Here is a 26,351-nt window from a genome sequence, read left to right as displayed (position 1 = left end):
GATGCCGTCTAGGCTGGCAGCCTTGCAAGGGTTAAAACGCTTAGAGAAGGAAAGCCCACAGTCTTTTGCAGCGGGATGCGTTGGTGTCACTGTGTTATCCTGAAAGAGGGCGAAGAAAGTGTTTATCTTGTTCTGGAGCAAGACGTCGATGTCTGCGACCGTGATTGTCTGTAGACCCTGCCACAAAGGTCTCGTGTCTGAGCCGTTTTGCCTGTTTGATTGCCTGAAGGAGGGAATAACTACACAGTTTGTATTCAGCCATATTCCCAGTCACCTTTCCATGGTTAAACGCACGTTCAGTTCAGTGCGAATGCTGCCATCTATCTACGGTTTATGGTTAGGGTAGGTTTTAATAGTCACAATGGGTACAACATCTCCTATACACTTCCCTATAAACTCAGTCACCATATCAGTATATTTGTCTATGTTGTTCTCGGTGGCAACACGAAACATATCCCAGTCCGCATGATCAAAACAATGGATTCTGATTGGTCAGACCAGTGTTGAATAGTCCTTAGCACGGGTGCTTCCTGTTTTGAGTTCTGCCTATAGGAAGGGAGCAGCAAAATGGAGTCATGATCAGATTTGCCGAAGGAAGAGCGGGGGAGGGCCTTGTAGGTATCCCAGAAGTTGGAGTAGCAGTGGTCAAGTGTTTTAGCAGCGAGAGTACTACAGTAAATGTGTTGATAAAACTTTGTTAACGTTTTCTCAAATTTGCTTTGTTAAAATCTCCATCTACAATAAATGCGGCCTCAGGATACGTGGTTCCACTTAAAGTCCAGTGAAGTTCATTGAGGGCCATCGTGGCATCGGCTTGAGGGGGAATATACACGGCTGTGACTATAACCGAAGATAATCATTTATTCATTTCCATAATATGGTAACTGTGGCAGGGCTGTTATGCTAAAGTGGTTGATATAAACTTGCATTCTTCCTACAATGACTTTCACATAGAGATCCTATTAAACAAATATTCTAATTCCTAATTCTATGGACTCATTTGCTTCCTGATTTGACATCAATGTTCCTCAGTCTATAAGAGGCTGCCCTCTAGTGATCAAATAAAGGCACTAACACCCAATATCTGGTTAGGATCTGCAGTTGTTTTTATTTTTTAATGCTACCCTGTCACCTTTTAAAGACATCTCTTTGTTTTTTTGTTTTACGGTTTCTTCCAGTGAAAAGAGGACCCCTTGGGACCCAACCCTGAATGGGGTCCCACTAATGGGAAACACCAATAGGTTGGAGCAAAGTCCATCTGAATTCTAAAACAAAGTCAAAACAAGACATAGAAGAGATTAAGGTTCATGTTAAGGTCAAAGGTGAGGGGCTATAGATTCCTATGGCAACTGTCACTGTGTGTTCTACCATATGTACCATCTTGTCTCTCTTTCCTTCTCTTCCATCTCTATGATTCTCTGCCTCAGACAGTCAATGACATCCATGGCACTCCATTCCTGCAGCATTCTCTCCTGCCACCCTCCTCATCTTCTCCATCTCCATATCCATATTTTCATTTAAATCTTCATGATATCATCTCTCTCCCTCCTAACTTCGCCCTTCTCTCTCTCAATATTCTTGCTGTTCTTGCTGCCCTTCCTCTGTAATCTCCTCCTCTCTTGCCAACCACCTCCTCCCTCTTTTCCATCTCCCCTTCCCTCTTCTCCACCTCCCCCTTCCTCTTCTCCACCTCCACCTTCCTCTTCTCCACCTCCCTTTTCCTCTTCTCCATCTCATCCTCTCTGCTCCTAACCACCCCCCTCTTCTCCTCTCCCAACTTCCACTCCCCTCTTCTCCATCTCCACCTCCCTCTTCTACATCTCCCCTGCCATCTTCTCCAACGTGACCTTCCTCTGTTTAGCCGTCTTCTCCCTCTTCTGCACTGTCTTTCTCCAAAGTGCCAGTGTTTTCTAAACTATGTCTTACAGTTTTTTACAATCGCTAGGACCCACTTCTCAATACTTAGGTCACTTTTTCAAAACTCTTCACACAGTTCTCCTAACTAACTTTCAGCTTGGCACAGCAGTTAATTTCACGTTCAAAATGCCTTAAAACTATGAAAACACTTCATACATGTCTCAAATCAACTCGTTCTTCCATAACACTAGCAAAGGTTGTCACCCAACAAGCACACGTTGTCACTCATAAAACAATGACCTAAACAACACTAACAACAGGTAGCATCACACAATGTTTTCTTTACAAAACAAGAATGACACCTCTCTGCTGTTTAGAATTCACTGCAGTTTATGTTACAGGAATTTATCAGACATGATACAATATGCTTCAATATGTTTTATGGCATTTTATGGCATTGAGTGATTGCAAAATACAATAATTTGTATATACACCATCTACCGATACATATACAGTAGCAATACTAGTCAACCCTGTCTTGTGCATTTGGCCACAGGTTCTGATCCACGTCACTCCTTAAGTCATCTTGGGCAATACACCTAGGAAATAATCTTTTGGCATACCTGGTCCATCCCTGGCAATCTTCTGCAGATATGTCTAGGCATCCAGCATTCATTGCATCCAGGAGGGACATTTGATCATGTGGATGGTGGTCATAAACCTTCCACCTCCATGAGGAAAATAATTCCTCTATGGGGTTGAGGAATAGAGAGTAAGGAAGGAGGAAAAGTGACATCATCCTGGGATGGGCTGCAAACCACTCTGTGACTTCACGGGAGTGGTGAAATGCCACATTGTCCCATACAATTACAAACGATGGCCGAGTTCGCCTCACTGCAACCCTTTCCTCACCTGACACAACCCTCCCATAGAGGTCATCCAGGAATGAAATGAGATGCTCGGTGTTGTATGGCCACAATTAGTGGTTTGTGTATCAGCAATCCATCAGAGGATATTGCTGCACACATTGTGATATTGGCACCCCTCTGGCCCAGGACATCCACTGTGGCTCTTTTTCCAATCACATTCCTTCCCCGCCGCCGTGTTTTGGCCAAGTTGAAACCAGCCTCATCCACAAAGATGAATACGTGGGGTGTTTGCCTGGCTTCAATCTCCATGATCTCCTCTAAAATAAATCCACAAGGCTACATAAGAGTTACGCTTACATTGTCTGCCGACACTCGTCCCGAATCTCTGTGAGTTTTATGCCATTGTTCTTGATGACTATATCGACGGTTGTAGTTTTCTGCCCAGCAGTGAAAATGCACAGCAGTACAAAAACAATTACAATTACAAACAAGTAGGTTTGGAGGCTTTGTTCACTTTACTTGTGTAATGTGCAGTTCAGTCAGATGCCCTTACAGAATGTAAGAACATATTACCTGTTGTTTTGTCGGACATTTCTCAGAATAGATGCCACTTGTGGAGCGTTGCAGATTTGGCTGCACTCTCAGACCAGCCTCTCTCATTGATGGATCATGGTTTATTACATGATCAATTATAGTAGCCCTAATCTCATCTGAGACTACAGCTCTTGATCTTCCTCTCAGTCTTCTACCACCGCGCATACGTACTCCTCTCCCTCTCCCTCTCCCAGCCAGTCTTCTTCCTCTGTCAGCCACTTCTCTATCTCTGGCTGGGTACCATGTTTACATTACAGTACAGCATTATTCCTAAGATGTCCCCTTTTGTATAGATGGTAAATGTAATTGAAAGACTAACACCTGGGTAGGTGTTCAGCTACAATGGGAATCAGCTGTGGTTGGTCTAATTGTTTTGATAGTATTTCATTTTTTAGATTTGGAATATATTTCAATACGGTATTACTGTAGAAAATGTAGCAAATGTATGTCTTATTCAATTTTGTGCTATTTTAGGTTTTGAACTTAAGTTTAACCGTTTTGAAAAGAGTATGTCAACATGTGCAAATTGGCCTGTAGGTACATAGAGTTTTGGTGGTGGTTGTGTCTGAGTGAGAAAAGAGTTCATGAAAATTGAAAGATGTAGTCATTGAATGCATTTCGTGCCAAAGAAATGTAAAATGATACATAGTTTGGCCCACATAGACTGCTGTTATGCTCACAGTGTGAAGAGTTTTGAAAAAGTGACCTAAGTATTGAGAAATGGGTCCTAACAATTGTAAAAAACTGTAATGCAAGTTGATTGGTATTGATTAATTCTGGTTCAGAGCCATTTCAATGACTGCCCAATAGAAGGAGTGACACGGTTGTCCTTGCTTGAGTTTCAAATGTGCTCATTCCAGAACGTAAACCATTGAAGTCCTATGTGTGTGTGTGTGTGTGTGTGTGTGTGTGTGTGTGTGTGTGTGTGTGTGTGTGTGTGTGTGTGTGTGTGTGTGTGTGTGTGTGTGTGTGTGTGTGTGTGTGTGTGTGTGTGTGTGTGTGTGTGTGTGTGTGTGTGTCGTCTGTGTCTGTGTCTGTGTCTGTGTGTGTGTGCGTTTGTGTATCTTTGCCTCTATTTGTCTGTTGTGAGTGCTGGAGTTGTTCAGGATCAGTTGACTGGGGACACCTGGCGAGTTGCTAATCACCATCAGGGTTTCTGGAGAATGGTATTGTACACAACAACGAATCCTGGAATGTGTGTGTATTAGTCAGAATGAAAACATTCCCCTTTGTTACTACCTTCAATGAAGGAGGAGCAAGGCTAGATCACAGAGTGAGTTCATTGTGTGTGTGTGTGTGTGTGTGTGTGTGAGAGAGAGAGAGGATCTGAACCAGTGTAGCTCCAGTTTCAGTGTGACAGTGTGCCTGGGAGGGCTGCATTCCAGAGCACCATTTAACTGCGCTCTCCCTGATCTGGGCTACAACTACTCATTACCTATTTCAACGAACAGCTTTTTGACTTTTTGTATGCTCGGATTTCCTTTCCACTTGGACTTCTCAAAGTGAAGAGTCGGGGCAACCAACTAAAAGGAAGCCTAAACCAAGAGGTAAAGAGAGTAAACCTCAAACAGGTTTGTCTTCCATCTGTCTGATGTAAATCAGAATGTAGTGTCTTTTGCTGCTGGCTAATACTGCATGGAGACAGGTAAGACATTCACAAGAGCAATTTTGACTTCTCGACAAGGGTTGGAGTCAACTCTATTAAACCCAGACCTTGGAATACATGTGAATACTTTCTTGAAAATAAGACCATTTCATAAATGACAGTTGTGCTAGTTGAAATTGACCACAAATCCTGCTTTCAATTGGTGACTGCCGTACCAAACACTGGCAATCTCAAGAGTTGGGCCTATATTGGAAAAGGTTTTTAAATTCACAGAAAGTGGCTTTTAGAAACATCTAACCTACACACGTTAGCTGCTGTATCACATGGGTGCAATGAAATGAATAAGCTACTGTAATAGTTTTCTTATTTTTATGACTGCAAATCACTGTTCTTGTGTTTGTGTTAAAGGGGTTGTGTGATTCTGCCTCAGGTTGTTGTCAGTCTATGGTTAAAACTCAGTGCCCACTTACACAGTACTTGTCTTTGTCTGGGAAGATAAGCTATGATGCATATAAATCATATTGGTCTATATGGGTCTATGCTAAAACGTCATAATGTTCATCTGTTTGCAGACGACACTGTTATGTATGCCATTGCCCCACCTGTAGACCAGGTGTTGTCAGAGCTGCAATCTCACTTTGTTATTTTAAAAAAAATGCCCTGGTTGGTTTAAAACGTGTACTTATTGTGGGCAAGACTAAACATATGTTGTTTTTCTAATTCTCCCAGAAATGTTTCAGATGGACTACATATTTATTAATTGACTGGTTCTCCCATCGATCGGGTTCCCGCCTATACATATCTGGGCTTTTGGATTGACAAGGATTTCATGTTTTAAAAAACATACTGACTTATGATTTTTTCTTAAATAGATCTCACCTCTACCTTAACAGCAGGAAGCAGATTGTATAAGTCAACTTTCCTGACAGTTCTTGACTATGGTGACATAATTTACCAGAATGCAGCAGCGATTACTCTTAAACCTTTGGATGCCGTCTACCATACCACCCTTTGATTTATCACAGGTGACAGTTGTAATAATCATCACTGCATCCTGTATCGAAAGGTTGGCTGGTCCTCATTAAAGAACCGTAGATCACTTCACTATTCACGTTTTGTTTACAAAGCTCTACTACATAAGTTTTCAACTTTGTTGTTGAAGTATAAAAATATGAGTTACCAAATTTTGTTGACGGAGTTGGTTAACTCTTGAGATTACTCTGAGGTTTTGTTTTACTTTGTATTGGTTGGGCACCCTTTCGAATAAGACCATGGTCTCAATGGGGTTTCCCTGAATGAATAAAGAAGAAGAATCAAAAATAACCTACTACAACTACCTCTGCAATATCACTCAGTTAGCGGGAGAGAACTAGTCTTCTGCCATTTTTTTTTTTCATTTTAGAATCACATCTATTTAATTTGGTGTGCAGGTATACAACTTTGATTATATTTACATTTTTTGGCATCTGACAACGTTCGCACTCTCAAATTTAAACTTTACATCTTTACATAACGTATAGTCAAACAAACATTACTATGTCTTGTAACAATCACCCTGAACTTTATCTTGGGTAATAGTCAAACCAAACCACCTCTGTTTAAACTAGAGTGAACTGTATATACTCTCCTCTCTCAGATGTGTTTGTAAACAGACCGTGTGGTGTAGAGGTATGTGTAGGAGGGGAGGTGCCCTAAGGAATGTCAGTCTATCATTACTACATTCCATTCCTCCACTTAGCTAACCTACCAGCAGGTCTGCAGTTCGGCCTCGGAAATGGACAACTATAAAGGGTTATTTCTACCAAAGCTGGTTGTGGTAGTTTGGGCTGGAATAACCTGACATTCTGCATACCTGCATCTCTCAGTGCTCTCTCTCTCTCTCTCTCTCTCTCTCTCTCTCTCTCTCTCTCTCTCTCTCTCTCTCTCTCTCTCTCAAGTGCTCTCTCTCTCATACGTGCTCTCTCTCTCTCTCTCCCTTTCATGTTCTCTCTCTCTCAAGTGCTCTCTCTCTCTCTCAAGTGCTCTCTCTCTCACACGTGCTCTCTCTCTCTCCCTTTCATGTTCTCTCTCTTATGTTCTGGGCTAACAACTACTGGCTCTCCTCTGCTGACTGTATTTTGTCGTACTGTTAAATTTTAAACAACCTCATAGAATATGTTTAAATGTCCCAGACATATTTTGGTTACAAGCACATTTAAAGACGTACCAGATAGGGTTTCCTTGGCTTGTCGCCATAGAGAAACCCTTTTTGGTGCTATATAGAACCCTTTTTTGAAGGGCATCTGTATTATGCTATAAAAAAAACATTTCCCAAAGTGCTACAAAAAAAACATTTTCTAAGGTGCTATAAAGAACCATTCAAAAAGGTTCTATATAGCACCAATATATAGCATATATAGCATCTATATAGTTCCGCTATGGTTACAACCCTTTCTGGAGCTACAGTTGAAGTCTGAAGTTTACATACACTTAGGTTGGAGTCATTAAAACTCGCCTTTCAACCTCTCCACAAAATTTCTTGTTAACAAACTATAGTTATGGCAAGTCGGTTAGGACATTACTTTGTGCATGACACAAGTAAATTTTCCAACAATTGTTTACAGACAGATTATTTCACTTATAATTCACTGTATCACAATTCCAGAAGTTTTATACACTAAGTTGACTGTGTCTTTAAACAAATTGGAAAATTCCAGAAAATGAAAACATGGCTTTAGAAGCTTCTGTTACTCTAATTGACATGATTTGAGTCAATTGGAGGTGTACCTGTGGATGTACATGTGGATGTACCTGTGGATGTACCTGTGGATGTATTTCAAGGCCTACCTTCAAACTCAGTGCGTCTTTGCATAACATCATGGGAAAATCAAAAGAAATCAGCCAAGACCTCTGAAAAAAAATTGTAGACCTTCACAAGTCTGGTTCATCCTTGGGAGCAATTACCAAACGGCTGAAGGTACCACGTTCATCTGTAGAAAGAATAGTACGCAATTATAAACACCATGGGACCACGCAGCCGTCATACCGCTCAAGAAGGAGATGGGTTCTGTCTCCTAGAAATGAACGTACGTTGGTGCGAAAAGTGAAACTCAATCCCAGAACAACAGCAAAGGACCATGTGAAGATGCTGGAGGAAACAGGTACAAAAGTATCTATATTCACAGTAAAAATTTGTCCTATATCGACATAACCTGAAAGGCAGCTCAGCAAAGAAGAAGCCACTGCTACAAAACAGCCATAAAAAAGCCAGACTACGGTTTGCAACTGCACATGGGGATAAAGATCATACTTTTTGGAGAAATGTCTTCTGGTCTGATGAAACAAAAATAGAACTGTTTGGCCATAATGACCATCGTTATGTTTGGAGTAACAAGGGGGGGCTTGCAAGCCGAAGAACATCATCCCAACCGTGAAGCATGGAGGTGGCAGCATCATGTTGTGGGGGTGAGGGACTGGTGCACCTCACAAAATAGATGGCATTATGAGAAGGGAAAATTATGGGGTAAAATTGAAGCAACATCTCAAGACATCAGTCAGAAAGTTAAAGCTTGGTCGCAAATGGATCTTCCAAATGGACAATGACCCCAAGCATACTTCCAAAGTTGTGGCAAAATGGCTTAAGGACAACAAAGTCAAGGTATTGGAGTGGCCCTGACCTTAATCCCATAGAAAATTTGTGGGCAGAACTGAAAATCCGTGTCTGAGCAAGAAGGCCTACACACCTGACTCAGTTACACCAGCTCTGTCAGGAGGAATGGGCCACAATTCACCCAACTTATTGTGGGAAGCTTGTGGAAGACTACCCGAAACATTTGACCCAAGTTAAACAATTTAAAGGAAATGCTACCAAATACTAATTGAGTGTATGTAAACTTTTGACCCACTAGGAATGTGATGAAAGAAATAAAAGCTGAAATAAATCATTCTCTCTACTATTATTCTGACTTTTCACATTCTTAAAATAAAATTGTGATCCTAACTGACCTAAGACAGGGAATTGTTACTAGGATTAAATCTCAGGAATTGTGAAAACTGAGTTTAAATGTCCTTGGCTAAGGTGTATGTAAACTTCTGACTTCAACTGTATTTTGATCTCTTGTTCATGATTCTTTATAAAGAACCTTCCTCAATATTAAATGTTCTTTCTTGATCAATTTAAAAACCAATTTTTTGTATTCTTGTGCCTGATTTATTCAACTGTTCTCAAGGCCATACGTGAATCTTTCACAAGACACCATCACTGGCCATATTCCTGGATTGCCCATACTCGGTCCTGGGGTTTTGGTTTTGGCCCTAGCACTACACAGCTGATTAAAATAATGAACTCTCATCATGCTTTGAATCAGCTGTGTAGTGCTAGGGCAAAAACCAAAATGTACATTCCTTGGGGTCCCCAGGACAGAGTTTGGGAAACTCTGCCATAGTCATATATAATCTGAAAAGGCATTACACAACACATTAGATCAACTGGAATGGCATTCTCACTCACAGATGCACAAAAAGAACTGTGCGCAAACCACGCCCCAAAATATTCGAATGAGCAGCTCCCCTACATTTGAATTTGCACTTAAAGTGCAAAGAACCCTTTTGTGAACTGTTAAGAACCATTGGAGAGCTCAAAGGGTTCTTTGGGTCATTATGGTTCCACATAGAACCATCACTCCCCCCCCCCCCAATTTTTTTTTGTAAATCTTCAACAAATGTCTCCCCTCAGTGCTTCGGAGAGAGAATGTCGAGCAAAAGATTTCAAGAGAATGAAAAGCAGGGCATGTTTTGGAGGGAAGGGGAGTATGAGGGATGTATTTCATTCAAGACAGTTGTTCCCTCCCTCAAGGGTTCTAGTTCACTCCCTTTCACATATCTTACATCACGGCGCAGGTGAAGGCTAAGCAATAGCATCATATTGTTTTCACTACTATTGAAAGCATCTCTGGGTCCTAGAACAGTACTATATAAATCCAATGTATTTATATCATTTGTAGTACTAATCCAGTCATGGTTAGATTTGTGAAGGAAATGTGAACAGGGTCAAAGAGGTTTCGGAAATGAAAGTTTCTGAAATGAAAAACACCCAGAGTGTTGTTTACATTGAATTCTTTGTCGTTTAACAGACACTCTTATCCAGAGTGACTTAGAGTTAGTGCGTTCATCTTAATTATTAAGATAGCTAGGTGATCTTGTAGTGGATGCAAGCTTCGAGAGGAAGCCAGTGGAGTGTGCGGAGGAGCGGGGCAACATGAGAGAACTTGGGAAGGTTGAACACCTATCAGGCTGCAGCATTCTGGATAAATTGCAGGGGTTTGATGGCACAAACGGGGAGCCCAGCCAACAGCAAGTTGCAGAAGTCCAGATAGGAGATGACAAGTGCCTGGATTAGGACCTGTGCCGCTTCCTGTGTGAGGTAGGGTCGTACTCTACGGTAGTTGTAGAGCATGAACCTGCAGGACTAATCCCTGCTTTAATGTTTGCAGAGAACAACAGGGTGTTGTCCAGGGTCACTCCAAGGCTCTTTGCACTCTGGGAAGGGGGACACCTTGGAGTTGTCAACTGTGATGGAGAGGTCTTGGCCTTTTGAAGAGCAACATTCTTAGGCTGCCTTGGTGTCTGTGTCCTCCTCTCTCTCTTCTTCCTATCTCATCCGCCTCTTCCAAAGAGGTATTACGTTCTGTCTCTAGGTTCACAGCATAGGAAGCCATATTTTCCTATCAAATTCTTAGGTGCAAAGCCGCATTGAATTGTTTTTTTGCTAATACCAGGATATTGACACCATGAGAATGGAACACAATACACCTCCTCCTCCCCTCACCTCCCCTTACTCTCTGGTTGGTTCTGCCTTCTCTGGTCAGGCGTCAATACAGATTATCGGTACAGGACTGTAGGTGTCGGGTTTCAGAGTTGGGCGGTCACATTTTTCCAACAAGAGAAATGTGAGAGATTTTCTGGTGAAGTCTTCGGCTCCAGTTATGGGAATACGCACCAAACTAATTTCCTCCATTGAAATACCTGATATTTGCGCCTAGGAGTTATAGGTTGATTTGGTACTGTGAAATAGTTTATTATTTGAACTCAGTATATTGACATTTCCCCTCCTCTCTCACAGGCGGATGCTGTGGTGGCCATGTTCCTCTGAGTTTGATTGAAAGGCCAAGATGGAGCTGAAGGTATGGGTGGAGGGCGTGGTCAGGGTGGTGTGCGGCCTATCATTGGAGACTTCCTGTCAGGATGTGGTCATCGCCCTCGCACAGGCTATTGGTCAGTCTTTGTCTGATGTAATTTCTTTTGCTGTTCATTCGTTTCAAAGCTTTTTGAGCACAGTTTATCAGCTTTATTCCCTCCAATCTCACTCCTGTCTTGGTGTGTCTTTTCCACAGGTCAGACAGGTCGTTATGTTCTCATCCAGAAGCTACGAGGCACAGAGAGGCAGCTTGTGGCAGATGACTGTCCCTTAGAGTCTCTGTCTTATCTGGGTCAGCTGGCCATCGAGGTCCAGTTCATCTTGCGTCGCACAGGCCCCTCCAGCACTGACGGACCTAACAGACCCACCCTGGATAGGGTCCACCCTTTGCCCAGGCACCCTACACCCATGCCCTCCAGATGCCGAGAGCCGAAGAAGGCCCTCACTTTCAACGTGGGTCCTTCTACTATCCCCAGAAGGACTAAAGCTAACAAGGCCTGGTCACCTAGTCCAAGAGCCTCACCAGAGCCCAGGGCCTCGCCTGTTCCATCCCTGGTCTCCCCCACCGCCTCCCCTCCCCCACTCTCCCCGTCTGACCCGTCCAAGGAGGAGGTCCTCAGGCAGGTGCTGCAGCAGCAGGAGATGCTACAGGACCTGGAGTCCCATCTGGTGGCTTTGGAAAGGGAGGCAGAGGTGTGGGAGATGGGGAGGCCTGTAACTCCTGTCCCAGGCCTGAATCCAGGCCTAGTAGAGGAGATGGATGTGCTGGAGACAAGGCTGAGACAGAACGAGGCAGAGCTACATGGGGATTTCTGGGAGAAGCAGATGCAGCGAGAGAAGGACAAGGAGCAGGGTATGTATTCCATTAAATTCCAGTCACTTCAATACACCTATCAATCCCCTCAGGGGCAATTTTGAAAACACATCTTAGGATATCAGTATATGTTACACATCTCTTATGCACACGTAATTTATGCAGCAATAATGTATGTAACCTAGGAATATGTAGGCCTACACTCATATACAGTAGGACCATCCAGGCACCAACACAGATTTGTATTGGCCGTACAGATATCCAGGGACATCTGCACCAACTCTACGCCTCTATGGATGAATACAACTTCCGGCTCAAGGACCTCCAGAGCCATTCATCCAGGCTGGGGCAGGACTTTCGTGTTGAGGCCCGCAGACGGAGCTCTCGTCCGGGCACCCAGCAACCAGAGGAGGCCCTGGGACCGCTGAGGGAGGAGCTACACAATCGGCTTCAGAAGGGGGCAGAGGTGGACATGTCATTGACAGAGACGAAAAAAGCATTGCAGACTGCAGAATTACAGTTACAGGTACAATACATACCCACTGACTGAGTTTTTTCTGAGATCTGGTGACATTATAGTTCCTATTATGGATGCCGTATGTTACGGCATCCATTTTGCCTCATGAAGACCCCAATGGGAGTTGAACCATTTCCCTTGTCTCGCCAATAAATCCCTCTTATGTGGAAATCCCTCTAACCTGTCCAATTGTGTTAGATTACTAGCCTACACTCTTAGAAAAATGGTTCCAAACCCTCTGGAGAAAGAGTTCTATATGGAAACCAATAGGGTTCTACCTGGAACCAAAAAGGGTTCTTCAAAGGTTTCCCCTATTGCCGAAGAACCCTTTTAGGTTCTAGATAGCACTTTTTTTGTGTATGTAGTGCATGTAGCAATCCGACTATAATCCCTTCATTGTGTTCAATGATACAAAATGACTGACAAAGCCACTCACCGCTAAACGTCTCACAAGAGCTAAACCCAGTGAAAGCAACCTAGGATATTCAGTATAAAAGAGCTTTGTTCAAACATGGTTGCGTCACATTCTATATAACTTGTTTGGGGATTATTCTTTGTATCTGACACTGTAAGCCCAGAGGCAGTACATTGTGTAACTCGGCAGTCTGGGGGTTAATTGTATCCTGTAATAGCAGGAGAGAAATAAAGAGGAGTTATTGAGCTTGAGAGGATACCTGTGGAATACACCTGTGTTGTCTACCCAGAGATGGAAACTTGCCTTTGGCTTCCTGTGTTAATAATAGAACAACTGCCTTTCCCTACGCTTCCTTATGGGACGGTTTCCCAGACGGATTAAGCTGAGCCCTGGACTAAAACGTTATTTGAATAGACATTTTCCATTGAGCATGCTTTTTAGTGCAGGACTAGGCTTAATTTGTGTCTGGGAAACCAGCCCTATGAGTTTTTTGGATACTCACCCTCCCCTGAATCATTTATTCCACCCCCATTTGGCTACAAACCTCATTACTAGTATCAGATGAAATCCTACTACATTATCAGAATTTTCAGAAGTGTTATTTTGACCTCATAGTGTGGAAATATCATAAAACCACAGGAAAATTATGTTTTTAACTGTACTGCCCCATTAATAACCTCTCTAAGCTAGGGGGCGGTATTTTCACATCTGGATGAAGAGCATTCCCAAAGTAAACTGCCTGCTACTCAGGCCCAGAAGCTAGGATATGCATATCATTAGTAGATTTGGATAGAACACACCCTGAAGTTTCTGAAACTGTTTGAATAATATCTGTGAGTATAACAGAACTGATTTGGCAGGCGAAACCCCGAGCACAATCCATCCAGGGATTTCTTTTTTTAGGTCAATCTGTTTTCCATTAGGTTTCTACGGCAAGGCCGTTTTAATAGTTCCTATTGCTTCCACTAGATGTCAACAGTCTTTAGAAATTGGTTGATGTTTTTCCTTTGGGTAGTGAACAAGTAGCCCTTTCCTTTCTCGGAGTATAGCCAAGTATACTCTTTTGTTTGGGGCGCGCGACCTGGCGCTCGCTCAACTTTCATTGTATCCTCTATTGAACACAGTTTATCCCGTATTAAATTTGATCAATTATTTACCTTTTAAAATACCCAAAGTTGGATTAGGAAAGTTGTTTGAAATGTTTGGACCAAGATTACAGGTCATTTATTAGATAATTTGTAGTCATGTTGGGCGATTTGGAACTGGTGTTTTTCTGAATCAAACGCGCCAAATAAATTGACATTTTGGGGATGAAACGACGGAATGAATCTAACAAAAGGACTATTTGTGATGTTTATGGGACATAATGGAGTGCCAACAGAAGAAGATTGAATTGGCATGAATTATCTTGTTATTTCTGAGTTTTGTGTCGCTCCTGGCGGGTTGAAATATAATTGTCATGTGTTTGTTTGATGGGGTGCTGTCCTCAGATAATTGCATGATTTGCTTTTGCCGGAAAGCCTTTTTGAAATCTGACATGGTGGCTGGATTAACCTCTCTAGCATCCCATCTGGCCAACATCCAGTGAGATTGCAGAGTGCCAAATTCAAATACAGAAATAAATAAATAAAAATTCAGAAAACAAAACATATTTTACATAGGTTTAAAGATTAATTTCTTGTGAATCCAACCACGGTGTCAGATTTGAAAAATGCTTTACGGCGAAAGCATACCTTACGATTATTTGAGAACATAGCCCAGTTGACAAATTATTACAAACAGTAACCAGCCAAGCAGAAGCGTTACAAAACTCAGAAATAGAGATACAATTAGTCCCTTACCTTTGATCTTCATATGGTTGCACTCAGAAGACATTCATTTACTCAATAAATGTTCATTTTGTTGGATAAAGTATCTTTATATCCAAAAACCTCCGTTTTGTTTGCGCGTTCTTCAGTAATTCAAAGGCTCAAATGCCAATGGCTCGAAATTGTATCCGTAAAGTTCATAGAAACATGTCAAACGATGTTTATATTCAATCCTCAGGTTGTTTTTAGCCTAAATGATCTATAATATTTCAACCGGACAATAACGTTGTCAATATAAAAGGTAAACAAGAAATGCACTCTCTCGGGATTGCGCATGAAAAAACTATGTGACACGTCAGGGTCCACTCATTCAGACTGGTCTTACTCCCTCATTTATAAGAATACAAGCCTGAAACCATTTCTAAAGACTGTTGACATCAAGTGGAAGGCATGGGAACTGCAAATGGAGTCCTAAGTCAATGGATACTGTAATGGCATTGAATAGAAAACCTCAAAACCAAAATGGATTTTTCTCAGGTTTTCGCCTGCCAAATCAGTTCTGTTATAGCTACCAGTTATAGGCATATCATATCTTCTGGGGCCGAGTGGCAGGCCGTTTAATTTGGGCATGTTTTTCATCCAAAATTCCGAATGCTGCCCCCTACCCTAGAGACGTTAACAAGAAGTTAAGCTTCATTTTGGTGTATTGCACTTGTGATTGTATGAAAGTTGTTGTCAAATTGATCCCGCTAATGGGATTTGATCCATAAGAAGTTTTAACAATCAAGTTTACATGAAATTGTTTGATGCTTGACACTGAAATAACATGACATCTTGTCTCTGCCCTCCAGGAGAGGTGTGAGGCGCTGGAGGAGCTGAACAAGGAGCTGAGGCAGTGTAACCTGCAGCAATTCATCCTGCAGACGGGTGTTCCCCCTAGCCCCTCTTATTCAGACCATCCCCTCCCCGACCAGACACACGCCCACCTCCAGCCCATCGCCACGCCTTACCTCTGCATAGCAGGACTACTGGAGGATGACCAGACTGACACTCTGACTGTATGCTAGAAGGTATGCTAATATGCTAATATGTTTCATTGGTGTCATGCCAAACAGTTTGACACATTTATTCCTATCTAACCTATTCCCAAATGGCTTTAGCCAGAAGACGCCCCCTGGACTCTGAGGGAGGAGCTACACAGCTGGCTGCAGCACAAAGCGGAGCCGGACATGTCACTTGCTGACTCCACTAGATGTCAACAGTCTTTAGACTGGGAGCATCTGGATGACTCTCCAATTGCACTGTGTGTGTGTGTGTGTGTGTGTGTGTGTGTGTGTGTGTGTGTGTGTGTGTGTGTGTGTGTGTGTGTGTGTGTGTGTGTGTGTGTGTGTGTGTGTGTGTGTGTGTGCGTGTGTTTAACTATTCTAGTAAACAAACAAGATGTTGACCAACTGGGGATATTTTGTTAGTCCCCACGAGGTCAAATGCTATTTCTAGGGGGTATAGGGTTAGAATTATGTTGAGGGTAAGGTTTAGATTCTAGGGTTAGTTTTAGGGTTAGGAGCTAGGGTTAGGTTTAAGGTTAGGGTTAAGGTTAGGTTTTTGGCTTAAGATTGGAGTTAGGGTTAAGGCTAGGGTAAGGGTAAAAGTACGGGTTAGGTTAGTGTCAGGTTTAGGGTTAGGAGTTATGGAAAATAGGATTTTGAATGGTACTGAATTGTGTCTCCACAAGGTTAGCTGTACAAGACGGTGTGTGTGTGTGTGTGTGTGTGTGTGTGTGTGTGTGTGTGTGTGTGTGTGTGTGTGTGTGTGTGTGTGTGTGTGTGTGTGTGTGTGTGTGTGTGTGTGTGTGTGTGTGTGTGTGAGAGAGAGAGATCTATAGCCGGTGGATTGGTTGACTTTTAATACAGTATCTGCAACATTCTAGTATTAATGTATCTATTAACTTTAAAATATTTTATGAAATATTAATTTTCTAAAGATGTACTCCCTATGCAATAAAGATGACTTAATGTATCTCAGTTTCATTTTTTAAATTTCATTTAACCAGACATTAATTGATTGACAGTGCAATATTTCATGAAGGCCTAAACTCTTAGAAAACAGGGTGCTCCAATGCAGTAGAACCCTTTAGTAACCATTTTTCTAAGAGTGTAAAACCATCCCCAACCAGCACAGGGCATTAGGGATGTGACTATCCTAAAAAGTCCACAGCTGTTTACTGATCATATTTTACATTCATATAGTAAAGTCATGTGGGTAACTTGCCCCTTTCATCACCAAATCGCTATGGTGAAGTTAACTTGATATTCGATATTGACTTTAGCGTATAATAATATTCATAACTAACGGACACTCAGTGGTGAAAATATAACAAAATTGTTATGCTTGAGTAAAAGTAAAGATACCTTAATAGAAAAAAAGTTAACGTCACCTAGTAAAATGTTACTTGAGTAAAGGTCTAAATATACAGTATCTGGTTTTAAATGTACTTAAGTACTGTGGTGGAAAAAGTACAACATTGTTATACTTGAGTAAAAGTTCAAAGTTAAAGTAAATGCTATACATGAAATTCCTTATATTAAACAAACCAGACTGTACAATTTTCTTGTTTTATTTTATTTACCGACAGACATTGACACACTCCAACCCTCAGAAATAATTTCCAAACGCAGTATTTGTTCATAGTGAGTCTGTGACGCACCCAAAATGTATCTTTTCTCCTGTTTAACACAAACTATGATCTGTTTTACGTGGTTCTATGCCTGGGACTTGTAACAGATTTTTGGGAGCTCGTCCAGGATCGGCGCCACCTGTTGGTTGTGTCATGACTGTCCTGATCAGGTCAGGTTACAGGAGACCACAACCCTACAGATTATCTCTCAAAATGATCTCTACACTACAGCCTGTTGAGACTCAGCACACAGCACCACATAGTTATCCACCACACAGTAGCAGTAATTCTGAATCTGTACCACACCAGACACATGAGAAAGTGGTCTCCCGAAGAGATCTTTTCCTAACACTGCAGAGAATAAATAATAAAGGGGGGTCAAATAAGCGACCATGTGTCAGACATAAGCTACAACAATGTTTACAGATGGAAGAAGGTACCAAAGATAACTTCAGTGATCCAGAGATAGTCAGAAGTGTACTGAGGATAATAAAGCCAGCAAACTTCAAGGACATGCTCATAAATAAGGATGATCTGGGGGAAAAACATTGCACATACATGTAACTATTCCAAGAGCTAGTGTGCACCAAACAGAATGAGCATGAGATGCCACAACAGTTCATTTACTGTTCAAGTTCAAGTTAAAGGGCTAAAACTGAGAATTCATTCATGTCTAAACAAGCCAATGCTGACAAAGTACAGCTCAGAGACAGTCCATGTAAAGCCCGGGGTGTAGTGGAGGAAGAAGTCAGGCGCAGGAAACAGAGAGTTCAAGGTAGCAATACTTTTAATTCACCACACTGGTGGAAACGAAGCCACCCAAACAAATGCCCCAAAACACGGGGAACTAAACAGTCCAGAAAAACACACATAGACGGAACACCGTGACTTACAGTCGTGCACAATAGTACACAGAAAATAACCAAGCACACCCAGCAGTCGGGCCGGCTGGATAATTAAGCCCAACCAATTAACCTACCTAAACACAGGTGTAACTAATAAACAGACAAGGGGGAAAAAGGATCAGTGGCAGCTAGTATGCCGGGGACGACGACCGCCGAGCGCCACCCGAACAGGAAGGGGAGCCACCTTCGGTAGGAGTCGTGACAGTCCAAGGTGTATTCCAACACACAGTATAGCAAGGACTAGGGCATAGGCATGGTGATGTCCACAGGGAGCTGAAACCTCTCCTTTCAGACAACCAAGTAAGTGATGAAGAAATACTGAGGCATGTAATGAAAATTACTAATGATGAAAGCGAGAGAAAATGTGGGCTAGGATCAACACCCGGCCATAAACCTACAAATGTATTCAGTATGCAGCTTGAGGAAGAGCCTGGTAAAGATCCTAATGCTAAGGAAAAGGTCCCATAAAAGCAAAAATACCACCACACAACAACTGCACAGGTTGAAGCACTTACACGCATAATAGATTCCTTGAAACAGCCAGTACAGCCAGAGCACCAAGGCCAGTGTTCCGCAAATATGCCTCCTAGGCCTACAGTGGAATGCGAAAGTATTCACCTCTTTGGCATTTTCCCTATTTTGTTGCCCTATCATTTGATTTACACAACATACCTACCACTTTGAAGATGCAAAATATTTTTTCTTGTAAAAAAAACAAGACATAAGACAAAAAAACAGAAACTTGAGCGTGAAAAACTATTCACCCCCCCAAAATGAATACTTTGTAGAGCCACTTTTCTCAGCAGTTACAGCTGCAAGTCTCTTGGGGTATGTCTCTATAAGCTTGGCACATCTAGCCACTGGGATTTTTGCCCATTCTTCAAGGCAAAACTGCTCTAGCACCTTCAAGTTGGATGGGTTCCGCTGGTGTACAGCAATCTTCAAGTCATACCACAAATTCTCAGTTGGATTGAGGTCTGGGCTTTGACTAGGCCATTCCAAGACATTTAAATGTTTCCCCTTAAACCACTCCAGTGTTGCTTTAGCAGCATGCTGAGGGTCATTGTCCTGCTGTAAGGTGAACCTCTGTCCCAGTCTCAAATCTCTGGAAGACTGAAACAGGTGTCCCTCAAGGATATCCCTGTATTTAGCGTCGTCCGTCATTTCTTCAATTCTGACCAATTTCCCAGTCCCTGCCGATGAAAAACATCCCCACAGCTTGAAGTTGCCGCCACCATGCTTCACTGTGGGGATGGTATTCTCGGGGTGATGTGAGGTGTTTTCCTTGATGGCCAAAAAGCTCCATTTTAGTCTCACTTGACCAGAGTACCTTCTTCCATATGTTTTGGGAGTCTCCCACATGCCTTTTGGTGAACACCAAAAGTGTTTGCTTTTTTTTCTTTAAGCAATGGCTTTTTTCTGGCCACTTTAACGTAAATTCCAGCTCTGTGGAGTGTACAGCTTAAAGTGGTCCTATGGACAGATACTCCAATCTCCCCTGTGGAGCATCGCAGCTCCTTCAGGGTTATTTTTGGTCTCTTTGTTGCCTCTCTGATCAAATGCTCTCCTTGCCTGGTCTGTGAGTTTTGGTGGGCGGCCCTCTCTTGGCAGGTTTGTTGTGGTGCCGTATTCTTTCCATTTTGTAATAATGGATTTAATGGTGCTCCGTGGGATGTCCAAAGTTTCAGATGTTTTTTTACAACCCAACCCTGATCTGTACTTCTCCACAACTTTGACCCTGACCTGTTTGGAGAGCTCCTTGGTCTTCTTGGTGCCACTTGCTTGGTGGTGCCCCTTGCTCAATGGTGTTGCAGACTCTGGGGCCTTTCAGAACAGGCATACATATATACTGAGATCATGTGACACTTAGATTGCACACATGTGGACTTTATTTAATAACTAATTATGTGACTTCTGAAGGTAATTGGTTGCACCAGATCCTATTTAGGGGCTTCATCTCAAAAGGATGAATACATATGCACGCACCACTAGAATTTTTTGAAACAAGTATATTTTTTCATTTCACTTCACCAACTTGGACTATTTTGTGTATTTCCATTACATGAAATCCAAATAAAAATCTATTTCATGACAGGTTGTATTGCAACTAAATAGGAAAAACGCCAAGAGGGATGAATGATTTTGCAAGGCACTGTAACAAGTCCGCCAGATTAGATGTAGTAGGGATGACAACACATTATATTGATATCAGTGATGTTCCTTGTCGTTTTAGATGAGGGAGGACAAATATTTTTTATGAGCATGGCCTTATTTCTATTGCAGTATATTGGATGACTGTCATTCATTTTCCATTCACCTAACTCAATGTAACATTGATAGGTTTAGGCTACTACATGATAGTTGAATTTTCCTTGTGACCATCATGAGGTTGCTATAATCTAGCCTATGAAAGTTTACAACGTAGGTGCACAGGTCGAGAGACAATTTTGTAATCAAGGTGACACATTTAATACCGCCTTGCACACTCTTGCCTTGCACACCCTTGTCGTCTTGCATCTACCTAGGGTATAAAATCCTTAGTCCAACAGTGACAGAGTTTCTATAATTCAGGTATGTTAAACCCCATTTTGTTCTGTTTGCTTCCGTTTTTCAACAGAATCGTCAGAACGAATACACCCCTGATTACACGCAACATAATTCACTTTCATAGCAGCCACATACAAACAGCATGATCCCTTTGATTGTTGTATAATTCCTTCTCACTTTGCGCACTCTCCTCCTCTCACCTTCTCTCTTTGCTTGTGGACTTCAGTGCACAAGACGTAAGCTGTATTTGACCAGGCGAAAAAACATTTCCAAGCCAAACCTTCATAGCATAACCACTACACACAGCCTACTTCATTGTCACCATATTAACGTTACAGTCAACATAGTGAATAGAACTAACGCGTTAATAAACCCTCTACAATCAAATAAAATTGGATTTGTCACATGCGCCGAATACAACAGACCTTACCGTGAAATGCCTACTGACAAGCCCTTAACCAACAATGCAGTTTTAAGAAAATATTTACTAAATAAAGTAAAGTAAAAAAAATAAAAAATAACACAATGAAATAACAATATAAATATATAAAAGGGGTACAGAGTCAAAATGTGGTGGAGCAGGTTGGTAGAGGTAATTCGTACATGTAGGTAGGGGTAAAGTGACTAAAACAATGACTAGCAGCAGTGCAAAAACAAAAGTTGCCATACCAGGCGGTGATGCAACCGGTCAGGATGCTCTCGATGGTGCAGCTGTAGAACATTTTGAGGATCTGGGGACCCATGCCAAATATTTTCAGTCTCCTGAGAGGGAAAAGGCATTGTCGTGCCCCCTTCATGACTGTCTTAGTGTGTTTGGACCATGACAGTTTGTTGATGATGTGGACACCAAGGAACTTGAAACTCTCGACCTGCTCCACTACAGCCCCATCGAAGTAAATGGCGGCCAGTTCAGCCCTCACTTTTCCTGTAGTCCACGATCAGCTCCTTTGTCTTGCTCATGTCCAGGGACAGGTTGTTGTCCTGGCATCACACTGCCAGGTCTCTGACTTCTTCTTTATAGGCTGTCTTATCATTGTCGGTGATCAGACCTACCATCGTTGTGTCATCAGAAATCTTAATGATGGTGTGGGAGTCGTGCTTCGCCATGCAGTCGTAGGTGAACTAAGCACAGGCCACATTTGACGAGTGTTAGAGCTGGTGTAGTAGGATTCAATCTTAGTCCTGTATTGACACTTTGCCAGTTTGATTGATTCGTCTGAGGGCATAGCAGGATTTTTTTATAAGTGTCCGGATTAGTGTCCCGCTCCTTGAAAGCGGTAGCGCTGGCCTTTAGCTCTGTGTGGATGTTGCCTGTAATCTATGCCTTCTGGTTGGGATATGTACATACAGTCCTGGCCAAAAGTTTTGAGAGTGACACAAATATACATTTTTACAAAAGTCTTCTGCCTTAGTTTGTATGATGGCAATTTTCATATACTCCAGAATGTTATGAAGAGTGATCAGATTAATTGCAATTAATTGCAAAGTCCGTCTTTGCCATGCAAATGAACTGAATCCCCCCAAAAAACATTTCCACTGCATTTCAGCCCTGCCACAAAAGGACCAGCTGTCATCATGTCAGTGATTCTCTCGTTAACACAGGTGTGAGTGTTGACAAGGACAAGGCTGAAGATCACTCTGTCATGCTGATTGAGTTCGAATAACAGAAAGTAAGCTTCAAAATGAGGGTGGTGCTTGGAATCATTGTTCTTCCTCTGTCAATCATGGTTACCTGCAAGGAAACACGTGCCGAAAGTCCAGCAAGCCTCAGGACCGTCTCCTAAAGTTGATTCAGCTGCAGTATCGGGGCACCACCAGTACAGAGTTTGATCATGAATGGCAGCAGGCAGGTGTTAGTACATCTGCACACACAGTGAGGCGAAGACTTTTGGAGGATGGCCTGGTGTCAAGAAGGGCAGCAAAGAAGCCACTTCTCTCCAGGAAAAACATCAGGGACAGACTGATATTCTGAAAAGGGTACAGGGATTGGACTGCTGAGAACTAGGGTAAAGTCATTTTCTTTGATTAATCCCCTTTCCGATTGTTTGGGGCATCCGGAAAAAAGCTTGTACGGAGAAGACAAGGTGAGCGCTACCATCAGTCCTGTGTCATGCCAACAGTAAAGCATCCTGAGATCATTCATGTGTGGGGTTGCATCTCAGCCAAGGGAGTGGGCTCACTTACAATTTTGCCTAAGAACACAGCCATGAATAAAGAATGATATCAACACATCCTTCGAGAGCAACTTCTCCCAACCATCCAGGAACAGTTTGGTGACGAATAATGCCTTTTCCAGCATGATGGAGCACCTTGCCAAAAGGCACAAGGGATAACTAAGTGGCTCGGGGGAACAAAACATTGATATTTTGGGTCCATGGCCAGGAAACTCCCCAGACCTTAATCCCATTGAGGTCATTCCTCAAGAGGCAGGTGGACAAACAAAAACCCACAAATTCAGACAAACTCCAATCATTTATTATGCAAGAATGTCAGGATGTGGTCCAGAAGTTAATTGACAGCATGCCAGGGTGGATTGCAGAGGTCTTGAAAAAGAAGGGTCAACACTGCAAATATTGACTATTTGCATCAACTTCATGTAATTGTCAATAAAAGCCCTTGACACTTATGAAATGCTTGTAATTATACTTCAGTATTCCATAGTAACATCTGACAAAAATATCTAAAGACACAGAAGCAGCAAACTTTGTGGAAATTAATATTTGTGTCATTCTCAAAACTTTTGGCCACAACTGTACCGTCACTTTGGGGATGACATCATCGATGCAATTATTGATGAAGCCAGTGACTTAGATGGTAAACTTTTACAGATGCTCAATCGTGAGCATCCTGTCAGGCTGTATGACCGCCTGGTACGGCAACTGCTCCACCCACAACCGTAAGGCTCTCCAGAGGGTAGTGAGGTCTGCACAACTCATCACCGGGGGCAAACTACCTGCCCTCCAGGACACCTACACCACCCGATGAAACAGGAAGACCATAAAGATCATCAAGGACAACAACCACCCGAGCCACTGCCTGTTCACCCCGCTATCATCCAGAAGGTGAGGTCAGTACAGGTGCATCAAAGATGGGACCGACAGACCGAAAAACAGCTTCTATTTCAAGGCCATCAGACTGTTAATAAACAGCCACCACTAACTTTGAGGGGCTCCTGCCAACATACTGACTCAACTCCAGCCACTTTAATAATGGAAAATTTATGTAAAAATGTGTCACTAGCCACTTTAAACAATGCCACTTAATGTAATGTTTACATACCCTACATTACTCATCTCATATGCATATACTGTACCCTATACCAGCTACTGCATCTTGCCATCTTTATGTAATATATGCATCACTAGCCACTTTTAAACAATGCCACTTTTATGTTTCCTACATTACTCATCTCATATGTATATACTGTACTCTATACCATCTACTGCATCTTGCCTATGCCGTTCTGTACCATCACTCATTCATATATTTTTATGTACATATTCTTCATCTCTTTACACTTGTGTGTATAAGGTAGTTGTTGTGGAATTGTTAGGTTAGATTACTCGTTGGTTATTACTGCATTGTCGGAACTAGAAGCACAATACACTCACATTAACATCTCCTAACCATGTGTATGTGACAAATTTGATTTGATTTGATGTCAGAGCAAAAACCAAGCCATGAGGTCGAAGGAACTGTCCATAGCGCTCCAAGACAGGATTGTGTCAAGGTACAGATCTGTGAAACAGTACCAAAAGATGTCTGTGGCATTGAAGGTTCCCAAGAACACAGTGGCCTCCATCATTCTTAAATGGAAGATGTTTGAAACCACTAAGACTCTTCCTAGAGCTGGCCTCCCAGCCAAACTGAGTAATCGGGGGAGAAATAGCTCTAGAGTTGCTCTGTGGAGATGGAAGGACCTTCCAGAAGGACAACCATCTCTGGTAGAGTGGCCAGATGGAAGCCACTCCTCAGTAAAAGGCACATAACAGCCCGCTTTGAGTTTGCCAAAAGGCACCTAAAGACTCTCAGATCATGAGAAACAAGATTCTCTGGTCTGATGAAACCAAGATTGAACTCTTTGGCCTGAATGTCAAGCATCACATCTGGCGGAAACCTGGCACCATCCCTAATGAAGCATGGGGGTGGTAATATTTAGTTTTCTAAAAACAGTTTTTGCTGTGTCATTATGCAGTATTAAACTATTTAATACATTTTAGAATTAGGTTGTACCCTAACAAAATGTGGAAGAAGTCAAGTGGTTTGAATACTTTCCGAAGGCACAGTAGCTTCTGCCCGGAAGCAATGCACCCACAAAGCTTGGTCTTAACGTCGACACACCTCGCTTGCAATACGGTTTTAGAAACATTTTGAATTGAACTTCCACATTGGCAAGAAAAATAAATAAATTGTACACAGAGGATTAGGGTTCCCGCACAACCATATTTTCATGTTACAGCCCTTGTTTACGGAAGGCCGAGGCCACCACCTGTTCTAGCTATCGAAGCGTTTCCGAACACCTGTGTGTAACCCAAGAAACACGCCAGAAAAAAATTCTATTGTAACTGAAAAATACTACCGGGTGCAGGTGTATTAAACCCGATTAAAGTAGTGTACAGTAAGTGTATATTTAGCATTTGTGAAATTATTTTGATGTAATGTAAAAAATAAAGCGCTGTATGTTTCTAGATCCGTACCGCAATTGAGACAAATCATGTTTAGATAAAAGTATTTGGTTGTTTTGGCTGACTGAGCCAGTTCACCTCTGCACATAACATACTGTATAAGGTCGCCTACACTCCTTAATAAAAGTCCAATCTTGGGCTAACGTTGTAAAAGATAACTTCCAAATTCAAAGCAAGTCCGATTGTATTTTTTACTCCTTGACTTTAGCTGGTCATATCTCAGCTTCTGAATGTCGTAGAGACAAACCAAAGATATCTGCATGTGCATAACACGTGTTTTACCCACCAAATCAAGCAAGGCCGCTCCAGTGACGGAAGAGGAAGTGAGACATCCCACTTGCAATTTTTGTCTGGTTTATATACAGTCAATGAAGTAAGCAGGCCAGACCCAGCTGCTAATGCATTGGTGCCTATGGGAGAGCCAACCCCTTAAGCTGATCGGAACGGACCATTTATTTAAATGGTAAATGGCCTGAGTGGGACTAAATATATATTTTTTACTTTTACCCCTTTTTCTCCCCAATTTTGTGATATCCAATTGGTAGTTACAGTCTTGTCCCATCGCAGCAATTCCCTTACAGACTCGGGAGAGGCGACGGTCGAGAGCCGTGCATCCTCCGAGACACGACCCTGCCAAGCCGTAATGCTTCTTGACACACTGCTTGCTTAACCTGGAAGCCAGCCACACCAATGTGTTACAGGAAACAGTGTAGAACTGGCGACCGAAGTCAGCATGCAAGCACCCGGCCCAGCACAAGGAGTCACTAGAGCGTGATAGAACAAGGACATTCAGGCCTGCCAAACCCACCCCTAACCCAGAAGATGCTGGGACAATTGTGCACTGCCTCATAGGTCTTCCGGTCAAGGCCAGCTGCGACACAGCCT

The 26,351-nt window shown here is 42.4% G+C and overlaps 1 protein-coding gene across 1 annotated transcript; it reads left to right on the top strand.

Annotated features, from left to right (window-relative positions):
• The first annotated feature begins 4,643 nt into the window (after nt 1-4,643).
• LOC109872632 (ras association domain-containing protein 7) lies at nt 4,644-16,671 on the top strand. Its single transcript, XM_020463940.2, has 6 exons — nt 4,644-4,867; nt 11,027-11,178; nt 11,298-11,954; nt 12,173-12,441; nt 15,507-15,725; nt 15,816-16,671. Exons 2-5 carry the CDS (start codon nt 11,076-11,078, stop codon nt 15,720-15,722), a joined length of 1,245 nt encoding a protein of 414 aa, XP_020319529.1. The 5' UTR covers nt 4,644-4,867; nt 11,027-11,075; the 3' UTR covers nt 15,723-15,725; nt 15,816-16,671.
• The last annotated feature ends 9,680 nt before the right edge of the window (nt 16,672-26,351 follow it).

Source organism: Oncorhynchus kisutch, linkage group LG3, assembly GCF_002021735.2.
Source record: "Oncorhynchus kisutch isolate 150728-3 linkage group LG3, Okis_V2, whole genome shotgun sequence".
NCBI lineage: Eukaryota > Metazoa > Chordata > Actinopteri > Salmoniformes > Salmonidae > Oncorhynchus > Oncorhynchus kisutch.
The sequence above is the reverse complement of the archived record's forward strand: the minus strand, read 5'-3'. Positions and strand labels throughout refer to the sequence as shown.

Bases quoted from the DNA above. Each gene is read 5' to 3' on its own strand.
- LOC109872632 (XM_020463940.2), top strand. From the start codon at position 11,076: ATGGAGCTGAAGGTATGGGTGGAGGGCGTGGTCAGGGTGGTGTGCGGC. The intron at 11,955-12,172 runs GTATGTATTCCA...TTGGCCGTACAG, and splicing joins AGAGAAGGACAAGGAGCAGG to ATATCCAGGGACATCTGCAC. The intron at 12,442-15,506 runs GTACAATACATA...TCTGCCCTCCAG, and splicing joins CTGCAGAATTACAGTTACAG to GAGAGGTGTGAGGCGCTGGA.